A 15,566-nucleotide genomic window follows, 5' to 3' on the forward strand; every position below is an offset into this window, starting at 1 on the left:
CAGGTGCAGGGTATGGGGAGCTGGAGGGGCCTGAGCAGAGCCGAGCCCTGAGCCTCCGCTGCGAAGGGTGCGGGCCTGGGTCTAGCACCGGGGGTTAGCGTTGCCCAGAAGTCCCTCCGGCCCTCAGTAAACACCTCTCTCTCTCTCCCCTCGTCTCTCTCTTTCCATCCCCCTCTCTTTCCTCCCTGCCCACCTGTCCTTGCCTTTTGTCCTCTGGCCTCTCCCCCACCATCTGCAGTAAACCGGTCCCCTTCTCGCTGCAGCGGCTTGAACCGCTCTGAGTCTCCAAACCGCGAGCGCAGTGACTTTGGGGGCAGCAACACCCAGCTGTGCGGCAACAGCAACAACCTGTACACTCCTGACTACTCAGTGCACATCCTGAGCGACGTGCAGTTTGTGAAGGTAACTCCCCTGGGGGACCGTCCCCGTGCCAGCCAGCCAGCCAGCAGGCCGGGATGCGCCTCCCCATGCCCCCTGCTCCCAGAGAATGCTGGCTGCTCATTGTTCCCTGGCTTTATAAGGGCCCTGTTTTCAGTTAGCTTGACGACTGTTCATTACTTGTCATTTGTTTATGATCTCCTGATCCCCATTTCATGGGTGGGGAAACTGAGGCACAGAACAAAAAGGAGTTAGCTTGCCTGAGACAAGTTGCCAGCAGAACTGTTTCGTTTGGATACCCTGCCATTGGCACCAGGTTGCTTTGTTTTTTCAAGATAAATTTGCGGGTAATTAATAAACCAAGTGTCTAGAAGAAATTGTGCTATGGTTTGACTTACGATGGCGTATTTCTACATCTTACTGCTCCAGTGCAATTTGGCATGTGGGTTAACCACTAACCGTTTGTGTAACTGTCCTCCCCTTAGCTGTCAGGGGGCTGGTGGAGCATCACTTGGCACAGGCAGGAGAGAGAAGCAGCGATGCTTATAACCGTGTAGTTAAAGAGGAGGGGAGCTCTTTCTTCATACTTCTCATTGGGATTGGGATTGCACAGAAACCTTCTAGAGTTTCTTCCTTTGCTTGCTTTGATAGGTTTTGTTTTATTTGTTTTGTTTGCTAGCATTCTGCAAACCATTACATGCTTGGGCGGGAGATCAGGAGTGAGCCCCGTTTCTCCAAGTCCAACAAAACACCCAATGAGTTCACTTGGTAAATTGCAGGCTGGATTACGAGAGATGTATCAGTCACAAAGGTGGGAGGAGGTCCTCTCTTCTGTCCAGAACACAAGCTCTGATCATTTGATAGCAGTGTGATCTCGCTGGTTTTCTGTGTTCCAGAACCTTGCAGACACCCTGAGCTAAAACTGTAAGGATGGAAAGTTACCAGAGGCAGGGGCTGAGCCTGGAGGGTGGGGTGGGATAACTGTTTGTGGGGTGCGCTGTGCATGTGGTCTATGGCTCCTTTGTCTGATTGATCCACTTAGTGTTACCACCGCCCTGTGAGGTAGGTCCTACTGTCATTCCCATTTTAGAGATGAAGACACTGGAGCCTGAGGAGTCTGAGGCCCCAGAGCTGGTGAGTGGCAGAGCCAAGCTTCAGAGTTGGGTCTCTGTCTCCAGAGTCCAAGCCCTCAAATCCCTAGGCTTTAGGGAGAGTTGTGGGAAATCAGAGCTGAAGGAGCCCCAAGGAGAAGTGACTTTGGGAACTAACCCAGCAATACCCATGGGTCTATATGACTGGAGACACTTAACAAATCCTGTTTGACAAGGAAGGTAAAGGAAACTGAAGCCTGTGGTTCCCCGGAGGCCCTCTCATTGCAGGCCTTCCTCAGCAGTGGAGGTAGGAAAAAATGGGAGCGGAGAAGCTTTACTATGTCAGCTCTCATTGGTTTGTAGTCCTTGTCACATGGTTTGTGGGGAAAGAACTTGAAAGTTACAATGTGAGTAAGTGCTCAACAGTACTGACCGCAGGCCTGCCCTGTGCTTGTCTCAGCATTGACAGGAGACTGTGGTGAACAAGACCGTAAGCTCTTGCCTTTCTAGAGCTTCCATGCTAGGAGGGAGCCAGAGAGGATAAACAAGTAACCACAGCATAAAGAACTGTGAGAGAGGGGTGGTCTCACAGCCCAAGCCCCTGTGAGGGGCTGCAGGAAGATTTTGCAAGGGTTTTTCATGTCCAACAGACTGAGGTTCCAGAACAATTATCAAGTCCAGGAATAATTTGACTTCCAGATTAGTTACCAAATTAGATAGAAAGGTGTATCTCATGATTATCCGGGAGAGCTATTGAAGCCGTGATTAATCATAGTTAATGAATTATGAATGGAGGCACCAAAGCATCCTTATGAATTTTTAAAAATTGTGTTTTGTAAATATCATTATTAGACTATTTGGCAGCTGTCTTATGGTCTTGACTGTGTAACCGTGACCAAGATGCCCCATCACCATCTGGTGGCAGAATCCCTAAATTGCAGGATGGTCTTTTGGGGGATGAGCGTCATAAAATGATAGGAGAGACAGCACCCTGGTTGAAGGTGAACTTCTGAACACGTTGGCTGCAAAGTCAACGTGTCCAGAAGGGCACACTTGCTTCTGGTTATTCCCAAGATAAACAGATCTCCATTTCCTTTGTAATTTAGCGGCTGCATGAGTTCTTAACTGGCCACGTGTAAGAGAAGACTATTTGAACTCAAGCTATTGCTCAGAAATGCTTGTAGCTACAGTGATAAAGAGAGAATAAAAACACTTTGCCTTTTGAGCAGTGGTTTGATTTCCTCAGTGAATGAGTCGGTACGTATTTATTAGCATTATTAATGGTTCTAGAAATTATGGGCTACTCTAAGGAAATATAAACCTATCCTCTGCTTTATGAGGAGATTAAAATCTAGCTAGGGAGAAGAAATGTAGGTTAAGCTGTAGTGACCCAGGTGATTATGAATTCGTATGGCACATACTTTCAAGCACCATGTTGCTGGAGAACATACCAGGCGTTTAAGAGCGAGGAAGGAATAGGAGGAGGGACACTGATAAATAGGCATGTGGAAGGCAAGTAGGCAGGTGCATTCAAGGGACAGTGAAGAAGCAGCTGAGCTGGTCCCGTGGTTGTGTGCAGGCCATGAGAGCACCACTGGCCATGCAAGTCCATGTTCTCAAAACTGAGCAGAGAGGTTCAGGTTGATCTGCTGGACGTTTGCTGTCCCGCCTGGGAGCCAGCGGCCACAGGCGGCTGCCGAGCACACAAAACGTGGCTTGTCCAAACCGATGAGCTGTAGGTATCAAATACTGCTGGATTCCAAGGACTTTACACACAAAAAATAATGTGTGGTTCCCCATTCATAATTTTATGTTGATTCCATGTTGAAGTGAATTTTTTTAATATGTTGGGTTAAATGCAACATTATTAACATTAATTTCACTATTAGTTTTTTTTTAAGATTTTATTTATTTATTTGACAGACAGAGATCACAAGCAGGCAGAGAGAGAGGAGGAAGCAGGCTCCCTGCTGAGCAGAGAGCCCGATGCGGGGCTCGATCCCAGGACCCCAGGATCATGACCTGAGCTGAAGGCAGAGGCTTTAACCCACTGAGCCACCCAGGCGCCCCTCACCTATTAGTTTTTATTACTTTTAATGTGACTACAAGAAAATTTTCGACTACCCATATGACTCCCGTTCTATTTCTGCTGGACGGTACCGTGCCAGAGAGGAAGACGTTCTCAGACGGTTGAACAGGAGAACCAAAGTGACAAAAAGTCATGCTTGAAGCAAAATTAAAACTTAAAAAAAAAAGAAGAAGAAGAAGAAGAAGAAGAACTGAAGGGGTTGGGCGGGAGAACGCTTGAATCTAGAAATGCAGCTGGGGAAAGGTTGTTTCCTGAACGCATTTTCTAGAGTGGTGCCTTGTCAACAATTTCTTTGAAGGTGACATGTTGACAGGGCAGTAGTTTATGATTTTATTTTATTTTTTTTAGTTTAAAAAGAGGAAGCATTGTGAAAACACAGCTGTGAGACAGAGAGAGAAGGTAACCCATGGATGGTGGTGCCTTTCCTTTAACACAACCATCCACTGACAGTGTGGGTCCTCTCCCAACCTCTGCCCCTGCCCCTGAACTGAGCAACAGCCCACCCCCTCCCTCACCCCCAGAGCCATGCTTCTGCCCACTGATATTGGGTCCTAGCTGGGGTCGTCTGAATCTTCCCTCTAACACCATCAACTAGTGGTTATCTAATGTCTGTGTGAATACCTCCATGTCAGGGAACTCAGTACCTTCTAAGAAAGGGATGCAGAAACAATACTTTATGCCCAGCTCCTTGTCTTACTCCAGAACAATGCTTAAAGAAGGTTAGAGTTCCTGGATCCTCGATTCCAGCTTACCGGAGGATGACATCCCTTTTTCTAAAGAACGAAGAGAGAATGGTATGGCTCACTGCACATGCAGCCTGGACAGAACCTTTCCAAAAATAAACTAAATACAGCACTTTGCAACACTCCCAAGAGGCTTCTGGCTTGGGGACCACAGCAAATGCACCAGCTGATTGGAGCCCTGAACGCCCAAATCCATCTCAGTCAAACCAGAGCATACCCCCTTCCTTCTCCCTCCCTCCTGTCTTCCCTCACTCACTGTCTCTCCTCTCTCTATCTTCCTCTTTTCATTGTCCCCACTTGGAATCTCCTTCCTTCCCCTACTTTGTCTTTTGCTTTATTTTCTTAGTTAAGGATTTACTTTCCTAAGACCTCGTCCTGCTTTGGCAGCCCCTCTACTCACTCCTTCTCCAGGGGCAGAGGGACCATGGCCCTGGCCCCCACCTACCTCATGATGTGCCGTCCACCATTTAGACATAACGAGATGGTAGGTTTGACCCCTTTCTTTGAAGTGTATGCCCATTATAAAGTTAACTTGTGAGAGATGTATGTGGACGTGTTGAAAACAGTCATTTCTAACGGCTGGATGACAGGTTCACTGATGTTATCTCATAATCTCTGGGCCTCTGTTCTGGGCTCAGAGAGGTTAATGATTTGGCCAAGGTTGCCCAGCTTGAAAGTGGCGAAACTGGGATGAAACTAGAAGACAAATCTAAACTAACTGGTTGACCCAAAAAGAGTAACATCAAGTCCTTTGTTGAGCTTAGCAGGGTTCATTTAGGAAAATTTTCTGTCCTTTAAGCCAGGAGAAGCTACAAGATCCCAAAGGAAGTTTCACCTAGGGGAAGGCTCTGCGCACGTTAGAGAATTGGGTTTGATGGCAACACTGGTTCAGGCCATGTGCCAGCTTCCTTTCAGTTGTCAGATGCCTGTAGACCCCAAGCCTACAAAGCAGTTACTGGAACACCTGCCCGAAAGGGCAGCCTCGTGCTGCCAGGGACAGCCACACAGTGTCCAGAGCCCAGGCTGAGATGGTTGTCCCTGGGGAGCAAGAACAAAGTCCTTTAAATCCCAGTATCTAGGTTGCAGGGGTACCATTATGAGACTCCAGGGTTGCCCCCTCTGGAATTCCCCCGTCTCACTTCCCCTTCCATCTCCCTGGCTCCAAAGAGTGACCAGCACTTTCCCAGGCACAGTGCACAGCCTAGGAGACAGTGCACTGGCTGGGATTCTGAAAGCTTGCTAACTGTCCAACTTTAGACAATCCCTCGACATTTCGGGACCTCATTTTCTGATCTGCACACTGAGGATCACAAGCGCTCTCACACACTATGACAGCAAAGGAGATAACACAAATCCTAGTGCTCTGTAGGCCATAATACACTCTATGGATGGAAGGTTCCATCCTCATATCCCAACCTCTCCCTGCAAAAGTAAGCTCTTATGGGTAACATAGTGCTAGGGTTTCCACCAACATCTGAACACCTAGTATCAGTCCTATTCTGTAGGATATTTATAGAACTTCCAGCAATGTATATGATTTCCCCCCAAAAAATTAACCCAATGATGCTTTAAATAAGAAAATGAGACAGGGCGCCTGGGTGGCTCAGTGGGTTAAAGCCTCTGCCTTTGGCTCAGGTCGTGGTCCCGGGGTCCTGGGATCAAGCCCCGCATCGGGCTCTCTGCTCGGCGGGGAGCCTGCTTCCTCCTCTCTCTCTGCCTGCCTCTCTGCCTACTTGTGATCTCTGTCTGTCAAATAAATAAAATATTTTTTAAAAAAAGAAAATGAGAAAAAATTGCAAAGCAATTTGATGAAAAAGCTATCAGGTGTGAATTTGTTACTCTCAGTAAATAATAAGTTTATCTGCGAGCTTCCTGGTCATAAAAGCAAAGAGGGCAAACCTACTGGGATATTTGGATTCTCGTGTGATGTAAGGAAGTACATCATTTATCTATAGAAAGGAGGGTTGTTTTGTGTTGTTGTTGTTTTTTAATAGAAAGGATCTTTTTCCTGGCAGTAATTTCTTGAAGGGTTTATACGACAGATTTCTATAGAACTATGGAAGGCATCAGAAAGTAATACATATTGGCTTCATCTGTAGTTTTGCCAGAGTTTCTGTTCTTCATATGGAGGTTTCTTATTTCAGGCCTCTGTGCAAGCTGGGGGTCCAGTAGGAAAGTTGAACGTCAGTGAAGGCAATTATCAAGGGGAGCCAAGATAATAATTGATTACAGGGGGCATTTCCAAGAGTCCAGAGCTGTGATTCTCACCCGTGGTGCGCACTGGATCACTGGGGAGCTTGAAGTGATCCTGATGTCTGCGTCCCACTCTCAAGAGATTTGAATATAATTGCTTAAGGGTGTTGCCTGAGTTTCAGGATATTTCAAAGCTTCCCAAGTGGTTCTAATGTGCTACCAAGGTTGAGAAGCACTGTCGCAGGAGGCATGAATAATTAGCATGTCACTTTGATCCTTTCTCTGCAGCACTGCAAGTCCCTGGACCATCAGCATGGGCTGCATGACAGACCGTTGGTGGTGAAATCCCCAATACATGCCTGATGGTCTCTGTGATTGACTCAAGATAAGGTTTAAGACTGAGGGTAGGCTCAGAGTTGACATCTCCTGGGCAAACTTCAGAGTCTGACTTCTCCTCTCACTTCCCAACAGAGGGCTGCAAAATTCGGCAATCCCACCGGATCTACTGAAGACTTTAGATGCTAAGTGGAGACCCCAGTTGTTACATGCCTTAATACACAGAACATATCCCTTTGACCTGAAAAATATCAATGCCCGTTAATGCTTTGCCACTTTATCCGTTTGACTCCTTTAAAGGGAGAAAAGCAAAAACCTGAGAAGGACTCTGTCTGATTTTAACCAGGTCTTAAGTCAGTGGTTCTCAGAGTGTGGTCTCTAAAGCAGCCGCATCAGCATCACCTGGGAACTTGTTCGAAATGCCCACCCTGGGCACCACCCCAGACCGAGTGCATTAGAAATGTGGGCAGTGGGGCCCAACAATCTTGCTTTAACAAGCCCTCCAGGTGATCTTGCTGCTGAAGTTTGAGAGTCACGTTTTTTTTTTTTTTAAGATTTTTATTTATTTGAGAGACAGAGCAGGAGCGAGGAGAAGGTCAGAGAGAGAAGCAGACTCCCCGTGGAGCTGGGAACCCGATGCGGGACTCGATCCCGAGAGAGAGTCATGGTTTTAAACCATCAAGAGAACTCTGTCTGTCCCCTCTAATGGACAATAGTATGGCTAGAAGCTTAGGATCTCTGCATGTGTGTGTCCCATAAGAATCACAAAAGACACACATTCTTAATAGGTGTTTCGCAGTTCTATTAGTTGTGCTTGGAATTTGCTTGATCTGCACGCAAGATATCCCGAAGTCTGTTAGAGAAGAAAAGATGGATAATGTCCAACAGAGTAGTGCGTTCCCAACTTGAGGGAAAATAGAACATTTCTCTTTATGAAGAGGAAACGCTCACTGCCTAAATGGTCGTGGAGGTATTTTAGTGAAGATGGTTATCAAACATTCGGGATGAGCACTAAATAATTTTAAAACATTCTGGAGGAATTGGAAGACCATAGGATCTAGAAAGTGTAGGAAGAACATCAGAGGATAATAAAGCAGGACAAATTAACTCACCTGTTCAATAAAAATGACCAGAGCACCCGCCCGTGCAGCAAAGAAAGGAGGAAAAGGAAAGCCGGTGTGTGAGGAAGGCAGAAGTGGGATGAGCCCCAGGTGAGGAAGAGTCAACCCAGAGCCTGTGAGGAAAGAGCGGTCTAGGCTTGACTCTTGGCCTTGGGTTCGACCATCACCCACAGCCCCCAGGGAGGCCAGGCATGGGGTGCATTCCAGCCACTGGGGAAAGGGGGGCCTGGGAGAAGGTGCTGAGGAGTGAGCAGTTGGCGAGGGGCCGATGTCAGAAGAGCTCTTGCCAGATTCCAATCCAGCTTCTAGCAACCTCTGTTCCAAGTGGAAATCTTAACCATTCCTTCTCCTGTTTCCAGCTGCACACCCTTCCTGTTCCCACGTGTAATCCCAATCCTGCCCCTAAAGGAAAGAGGAGGACTATGAACAGTTTGTAGTTTTGCCAGTTGTCTAGCTAAATGCAGCAAAGACAGAAGGAAAGCACTGAAGGGGCTGTAGTACATGGGAAGTATGTACCACTATGGGCATTTTCACTTTTCACCCAGGGCCTTTCACTGAATAATGGTATCACGTTTCCATATTGGGTGGTGCAGAGGGCAGCCCATTTTTTTTTTTTTAAACCAGAAGCCAGGATATCAGGCAGACATACACCCAGAGAACAGGAATGACCAATAAGCCTTTCCATATTCCAGAAAAGACATTTGATCCATACTTTTCCTGCCTGTAATTCTGGAAGCTCCCTTCTGCTCTGGCTAAGCCTGACTGTCTAGATGCTTCTACTTGTAGGTGAGGCTCGATACATCAGGAAAATCACGAGTAAGATTCCTGCGATCTGAGGAGGCAACTGGGAGACCTCTGCTGTGCACTTTTCCCACACAGGAGCAGGAGGCCACATCCGGCCGTGGCCCAAGTCCAAATCAGAAATGCCCACATGCTCTGGGGCCTCAGCCTCCAGCTTCTTGATGGGAGGACCCACAGCGGCAGAACGTCCCTCCCATAGTCCCCAACTGATCCTCAGGATGGGGGCCCTTGGCAATTGTATGCATTTAAAACTTGTCCGTGGGCAGCTCCCGTGCTAATTGAGGGTACCCTCCATCCTCTCCCGAGTCTCAGGAGAAGAAGGTTTAGTTCTTCCAGGTGCACTGAGGAGACCAGAGCCATAAAAAAGAGAGCGGGACACATTGTCCCTCAACTGCTAGGCTGGTATGGCTTGAGAAAGGACCCAGTTCATGGATCCTAGACCACAGAGGCCAGGGGTTCCAACGCACCCTAGCAGAGCTGCTTCCGAGCTGGGAGAAGCTGACCACATCCAGAGAGGGCTCTGCCCCGTCCTCTTGAGCTTCCTCCCACTCTACTTCTTTCCTCCAGATCACACGGCAGCAGTACCAGAATGCCCTCACTGCCTGCCACATGGACAGCTCACCCCAGTCCCCTGACATGGAGGCCTTCACTGACGGAGACTCCACCAAAGCCCCTACGACCCGGGGTACGCCCCAGACCCCCAAGGATGACCCTGCCATCACCCTCCTGAGCAACAGGAACAGCCTGCCGTGTAAGTCGTGTGGGTGGGCTGGCCTGGGCTGAGCTCAGCACCCCCTTCTTCCCTCACCCCTGCCCAGAGCTGCCATCCAAGGCCAGCTGGAGTCTCAGGTCTTCTCCGGAGCAGACTGGTCACACACTTGCTGTCCTCCCCAGGCAGCCACTCAGATGGGTTGAGAAGCCCCGGCGAGGTTGTGTACCTGAGGATGGAGGAGATGGCCTTCACCCAGGAGGAAATGACAGACCTTGAGGAGCAGAGCACACAGCAGCTCTCACTGTCTTCTGCAGCCATTCCTACGACAGCAGGTCAGGGAGGGAAATCAGGGTCCTTATTGTCGGGCACTGGGATGGCCCCGGGGAGAGCCAGGTGAGGGACACCAGCCCCCATGTGATATTTCTCACAGGGAGCGAGGGAAGGGAAACACACATACACACACACACACACTGAGCTCCAGCCCCTCCTCAGGCCTCTCCCTCCATTCTCCCCGGAAGACCTGATCTTAATAGGTAAGTTTCTTCCTTATGTTAAGAGATATAAATCACAGTGGCCAGATCATCAAGTAGCTTTGGGCATAAATGAGATAGCAAATACAGAGGGCATCTCACAGTGCTTGGTACCAGGCTCTGGACATAGTAGGAAGTTCTCATTAGACCTGCCTTACACACGAGGAGACTGAAGTCAGCTGTTCCTCCTACTGACAAGGCTCTTCCCTTGCTTTGGGCCGGAGGTGATCTGTAGGACTTGTCCTGAGCGCCGAGATCCTATCTCCTCCCTCTGAGACTTTGAACACTTCCATCTTGGCGGTGGTGTTGCTCCGAGCTCCCAGCGACCCACCAGTCCTGAGATCCTCTTGTACCTGCCTTGCCGAGATCTACTTCTCCAAGCCTGCCCCCCGCCTGTGCTCCCCCCAACCCATCCCCGCAGGGCAGCAGTTACCCCACCAGGCCTCCGAGACCTGCTCCAGTCCATAGTCTGAGACCCCTCAAGTCCAGGGCAATGATCCAACAAGTGCTCTCCATTTTTGTGGTCAGTAAGCCAATATATTTGAACTTGTGGCTAATTCAGAGTATCTGGGACATACAGAGTCACCGTTCCGAGACCTGAATATAGAACGGATGTTCTTTTTCTTCCTTGTACACTGAATTTAGTAGCTAAAGCATGTAGCAAGAAATTGTATCAAAGGCAAAAGAATGGAGAAGATAGTCTTTGGAGTTCGTCTAGTCCATCACCTTGTGTGATACAGGGACCTCATGTGAGGACCCTGAGGCCCAGAGAAGGGACTGGTCTGGTCTATAACACTGCATTGAAGCAAGCACCCCCAGAATTGTCCACCACCCCACTCTGCCTCCCAGGTCAGGTCCTTACCTCACGGGAATTAAGGGCCTGGGCCTCTTCGTAGCTTTGAGATTCTGTGCCTCTGAACCCCCACTGGGTTCGGTGGGAGGTGTTAGAGACGTGTACTTAATTATTATTGAGTCCCATGATCTCCCGGGTCTGAGCAAGTATTAGAAGGTGATACCCCACCTCCAGGGTCCTCAAATATGCTTTGGGTCTGGCAAAGATACTGAACAGAGAACATCTTGTCCTCGTCTCCCCTCTCCTGCCAAAGAACGTTTGGATAGTTGGATTCTCGCTCCTGGAATCTTTGTTCCTTTTGTGGCCCTAAAGTGCCCCTTGCTGACTAACAAAAGCCCACGGCTCCCTGGGCACCCCTCCCTGTCACCGCCACCACGGCCTTGCCTCTGGTTTTGAACTGCTACCTGCTGAGAAGCATCAGCCAGAGTCACCCTTCCTAGCTCCCTGGGTGTTGGGAAGACCTGAGTTCTTTCTTCTCTCCTTTCTCTCAGCGTCAGACAGTGAATGCTGTAATATCAACCTGGACACAGAGACGAGCCCCTGCAGTAGCGACTTAGAGGAAACCGTGGGCAAGAAGCTGCTGAGAACCTTGAGTGAGTAGCTCTTTGCCCAGATGAAGGACTCCCACCACCTGGTCACTAGAAGAAGCATGTTAGGACATCACTCCTGGAGGAGGAACCGTTGACTCCTTGCAGGAACCTGATGAGTACACCCATGAAAATCCGTAACTGGGCTTGGACCAGTACTGTGCCCTTGAGAGTTTGGGGATGTGTCCCATTTAGCTGGTGGTCATCTAGGACTGGGGTCTGCAAGCCATGGTCATGGCCAAATCCTGACCTCCCTCTCCTGCCTGTGAATCAGAGAGTCCTATAAATCAAGACTTATTGGATGCTAGACCCATTTGTTATCTATGGTCATAACGGCGGCATTGAGCAGTTGCAGCAGGGGCTAGATGGCCTGCAGAACCTCTAAGATTTACTGTCTGATCCTTTAAAGAAAGAATTTGTGTCCAGGAGACTTAGTAGCAAGGAGAGCAATATCCTTCATGGAAGGAAGTCGATAGCAGATAGAACAAGGTGAAAAATACTCCTTCCTAAAAACAACAGAGCTGGGGACGGACTTCTCCTCCATTCTTGAGGACAATTATGGGATTATCCCACCTGCCCCTTTGCAGAAGGAGGGTTGTTTCCAAGCTACAGAATGTAGATGTGTGGGCATGGCTCCCAGCTACACCCACCAAAACCCTGGCTCCTGGAACATCATAGGCTGGAAGACGAATCCTCTCTCAGGTGTCTGTGAGCTGGGCCAGGGCCTTCAGCGGATGGAGAGATGATCCTGAAGCATTACGTGGGCTTCACTCAAACCTCCGGGGGAGAATCTCCATTCCACTGATACTAGCCTGGCTTTTTGGAGGTGTTATCTCAGGTAGAAAGCGTTGCCTTAATTCTTCCAGATTAAGAATTAAGAATGCTGATACCTGCACCGGGATTCCATGCAGATTACTTCCTGCCAAACTGTCAAGGGCTTTGTCTGCGTTTCTGCCTCTTCCCGGCCAGAAGGTGACCCTTACAAATTGTTTTCCAGGTGGCCGAAAACGGAAGAGGTCACCCGATGGAGAGAGAGCCTCTGAGGAGAACTCCAATTTAATGCCTCTGATCACATGACGGGGCCGAGTGTTTGCTGGGAATGTGAGATTCAGCGTTTAGGGAGAACCCACCCTCCCATCTTCTGCGTCTCCCGAGGCCTCCCACAGGTGACAGAGCATTCTGCTTTCCTTACCACCTCCTCACCCCTCGCTGTCAGCTTGGCAGATTCCCCCTTGTTGCCTCCAGTTTGACTCAGAGCCTTGCTGTGGCCATGACGGATGGAGATGCCTTTGGTGGAACATGCTAGAAATGGTCTTTTCCACAGTACAGTCTGGGACTGGAGGAGAAATGACCCCAAGCTGACAATGCCACTCTGGGACCCCTGACTCCTTTTTTGTTCTTTGGGATCCCCTGATGCCATATTTCATGCTTCGCTCAGCTCAGAAGGTGCCACCGGCGGACAGGCACGGAGACAATGGAGAAGCAGGTGTGAAGGTCAGTGCAGGAGATGCCCCGAGATTTCCTCCAGGACTTTAATGCAGTGGGACCCGGCTATGTTGGCTTGGGATGGTACAGAACAGAAAACTGTCGGTGACCAGTTTCCTGTTAGATAAGGGTTCTAGCAGCCAGGGAAGTGTGTCTCGGCTGGAATGGAAAGACCGTGAGATGGAACCTCAAGTCACTGTTTTTTCCCAGGGACGTATCTTTTTGGCTCCCAATTAGCAGTTCTCCATCCAGTCGTAAATCTGCTCTGGAAGAGGAGGAGCAGAGAACAGAGACCGGACTGGGAGCCAGAGATGGAACTTCAGGTTTTAAGTTGAAATCAAAGCAAACAAACAGAAACTTACGTAGAAAATTTCTAAGCTGTTGAAGCAAGTTTAGCCATGACAAACCAAAGAGTGCCCAGGTCAGCCAAGAAGGATGCAAGCTCTCATGGGACTTCAGTGTGCATTACATGGGAACACTGAAGAATTGCTCTTCTTTTTCATCCGCTCCCTCCACTCCACCCCACCCCTTACTCCTCCACCCCAGCAGGTCAGCTAAGGATACTTGATTCCAAGAATTTACTAGATCTTTTTTTCACCTGATGTCAGAGCAGATGCAATTCCAAGTATGGCCCCCAGATGGCAGAATGACGCCATACCTACTTCAATACTAAAATTCAGCTCACTAACCACACCGCCAACAAACCTTCAGGAGTATGTGGGAGTAAGTGAAGGTTGTCTTTGGGACACCTGTCTCCCTTTCTATCTCCCATCTCTTGAGTTCCCTCTATCAGGGATCCAGTGATCCCGTTCTGCCTGCTCAATCTCCAAACCATTCTCAAATCTTTCCCTGGGATATACCATCCAGGCTTACCTCGCCTTCCCCCAAAACCTTTAATGTCATACCCCCCCACACCCATTCAGTCAGTAATCACAAGGAGAGAGGGGGAGACTGATAATTCCTCTGGGTTATTTGCATCTCAAAAGAAAATGCTAACCCAAAGGAACCTTTAACTCAGGGGTTCTTAATTTGGGGGTCAGTCACCCCAGGTGGGTCCATTATTGGACTTCAGAGGGTCTGTGAAACCCCTAATACTGTCAGAGTTTAGTGTATGTGTTCTTACCTGTTTTGTCCAGAGGGCTAAAGCTTTCAGGAGATTCTCAAAGGTCTGAGACCCACAAAGGGTTAAAAACCACTATTTTAACTACTGAAACTTTCACCCCAAAGTTTCTGCAAGGCAGAGTGAAGTGAATAGGGGCCAGTCCGAGACAGACTTTGAGAGACATGCCGTCTTCTCCAGTGTTTATCGAACCAATGGGGAAAGTCAGCACCTGCCAAGAAGTGAAGGTCTTTGGAAAGCCTTGGCACACCGCAGGGTACCGTCACCATACCCCCACGTGTAATTTTGTCCCCTCTTCCCCACCAACCAGAGCAGGTGCTGCAGATGGGAGGGCCACAGCACGTGGAAGGACTTTCCAGCTGGAGATGCCCTTTCCTGCAATGGATGATTGACTTCTCCGCCCCGTGCCCGACTCTCCCTGAGGCTCAGCAGTGCATGACCCCCTAGAGAACCCCATAGCTGCCACCCATCCCCAACACCTGCTCCTACCTAATAGGAATAGGCCAAGTGTCGGCCCCTCCATGCTGGGCACCTGAGACCCAAACCGGCCAACAGTGAGTTTCCAGCAAGAACTGTCATCATGCAGTCTTCTGGCCCGGCTGGCCAGGCAGGACAGTGCCTGCCTGGCTAATCATTACCCCTCAGGCCACGGGGCTCAGGCCACTGCTGCTGCGTTACATCCATACCTTTGCAAAACCCCAAAGGAGCCTGTCACCACTCCCCTCCCCATTCCCCGAGATTTTCTTCAGGTTAAAAAAAAAATTAAAAAAAAAAAAGAGGATTTTAAAATAAAGCATTTATGAAGGCTTAATGAATTGTAAATAATTTTTTAAATAAAATGAAAATGCTTTTCCTGGAATGTTTTTCTCGCCTTCGAAGAGCTCGGTTCTGATGTGGTTTCACATTGAAGATGAAGGTCGGGTGGAGCACAGGGAATTATCTCAGCTGAGGCCCACCTGCTGAGGAGGTGAGGTTCTCAAAGCCAGGTGTGAGGCTTCGGTTAAAGTTACAGTAAAGCCCTTACGTTCTACTCTGGGCCCCAGATGGGTAAGGTTTTACTGCAGCAAATGCCAGCATTAAAAAAGAAAAACTCAAATGAGCAGCCAGAGTGTGAATGAGGACAAAAAGTAACGAGAAGGGCTGGCATTTGTTGAATCCACGTGATGGGAAAGGAACTGGACTGGGCACCTTCCAAGTTCAAGGTCTCAGGGGCCAGCCCCTGAAGCAATGTGCTAGGTGCACTGCCTCGCTTCCCCAGACCCTTTGGAGAGGAACCAAAGTGCCACAACTCCTTTGGTTTCCAGCCAAAGGCTGGAAAAGTCACAGGGGAGTGGGTCAGGCGTGTGGGTCAATGTTAAACCAACCAATACCAGCAGGAGGCAAGAACCAGGCAGGTTGAGGTGTGTTTGGGCATCTAATCTTTGTGGAAGGTAGGTTGGAATTTGATACCTACCAGGGGGTTCTCAAACCCCTACCAAGGTCAAGGTCAATGGGTGGCCTATGGACACCCACGGACTCCTCCCAGGA

General features: G+C 49.0%; 1 protein-coding gene across 2 annotated transcripts in view; it reads left to right on the forward strand.

Annotated features, from left to right (window-relative positions):
• Nucleotides 1–14,767, forward strand: part of CNNM1 (cyclin and CBS domain divalent metal cation transport mediator 1) — a 59,506-nt gene extending 44,739 nt beyond the window's left edge. For both annotated transcript variants that reach the window (XM_047703345.1, XM_047703346.1), the window contains 5 exons: nucleotides 239–402; nucleotides 9,320–9,503; nucleotides 9,647–9,796; nucleotides 11,339–11,440; nucleotides 12,432–14,767. In XM_047703345.1, coding sequence (XP_047559301.1) covers nucleotides 239–402; nucleotides 9,320–9,503; nucleotides 9,647–9,796; nucleotides 11,339–11,440; nucleotides 12,432–12,511 — 680 coding nt within the window. In that variant the 3' untranslated portion in view covers nucleotides 12,512–14,767. The remainder of the gene's footprint in view (nucleotides 1–238; nucleotides 403–9,319; nucleotides 9,504–9,646; nucleotides 9,797–11,338; nucleotides 11,441–12,431) is intronic.
• The last annotated feature ends 799 nt before the right edge of the window (nucleotides 14,768–15,566 follow it).

Source organism: Lutra lutra, chromosome 14, assembly GCF_902655055.1.
Source record: "Lutra lutra chromosome 14, mLutLut1.2, whole genome shotgun sequence".
NCBI lineage: Eukaryota > Metazoa > Chordata > Mammalia > Carnivora > Mustelidae > Lutra > Lutra lutra.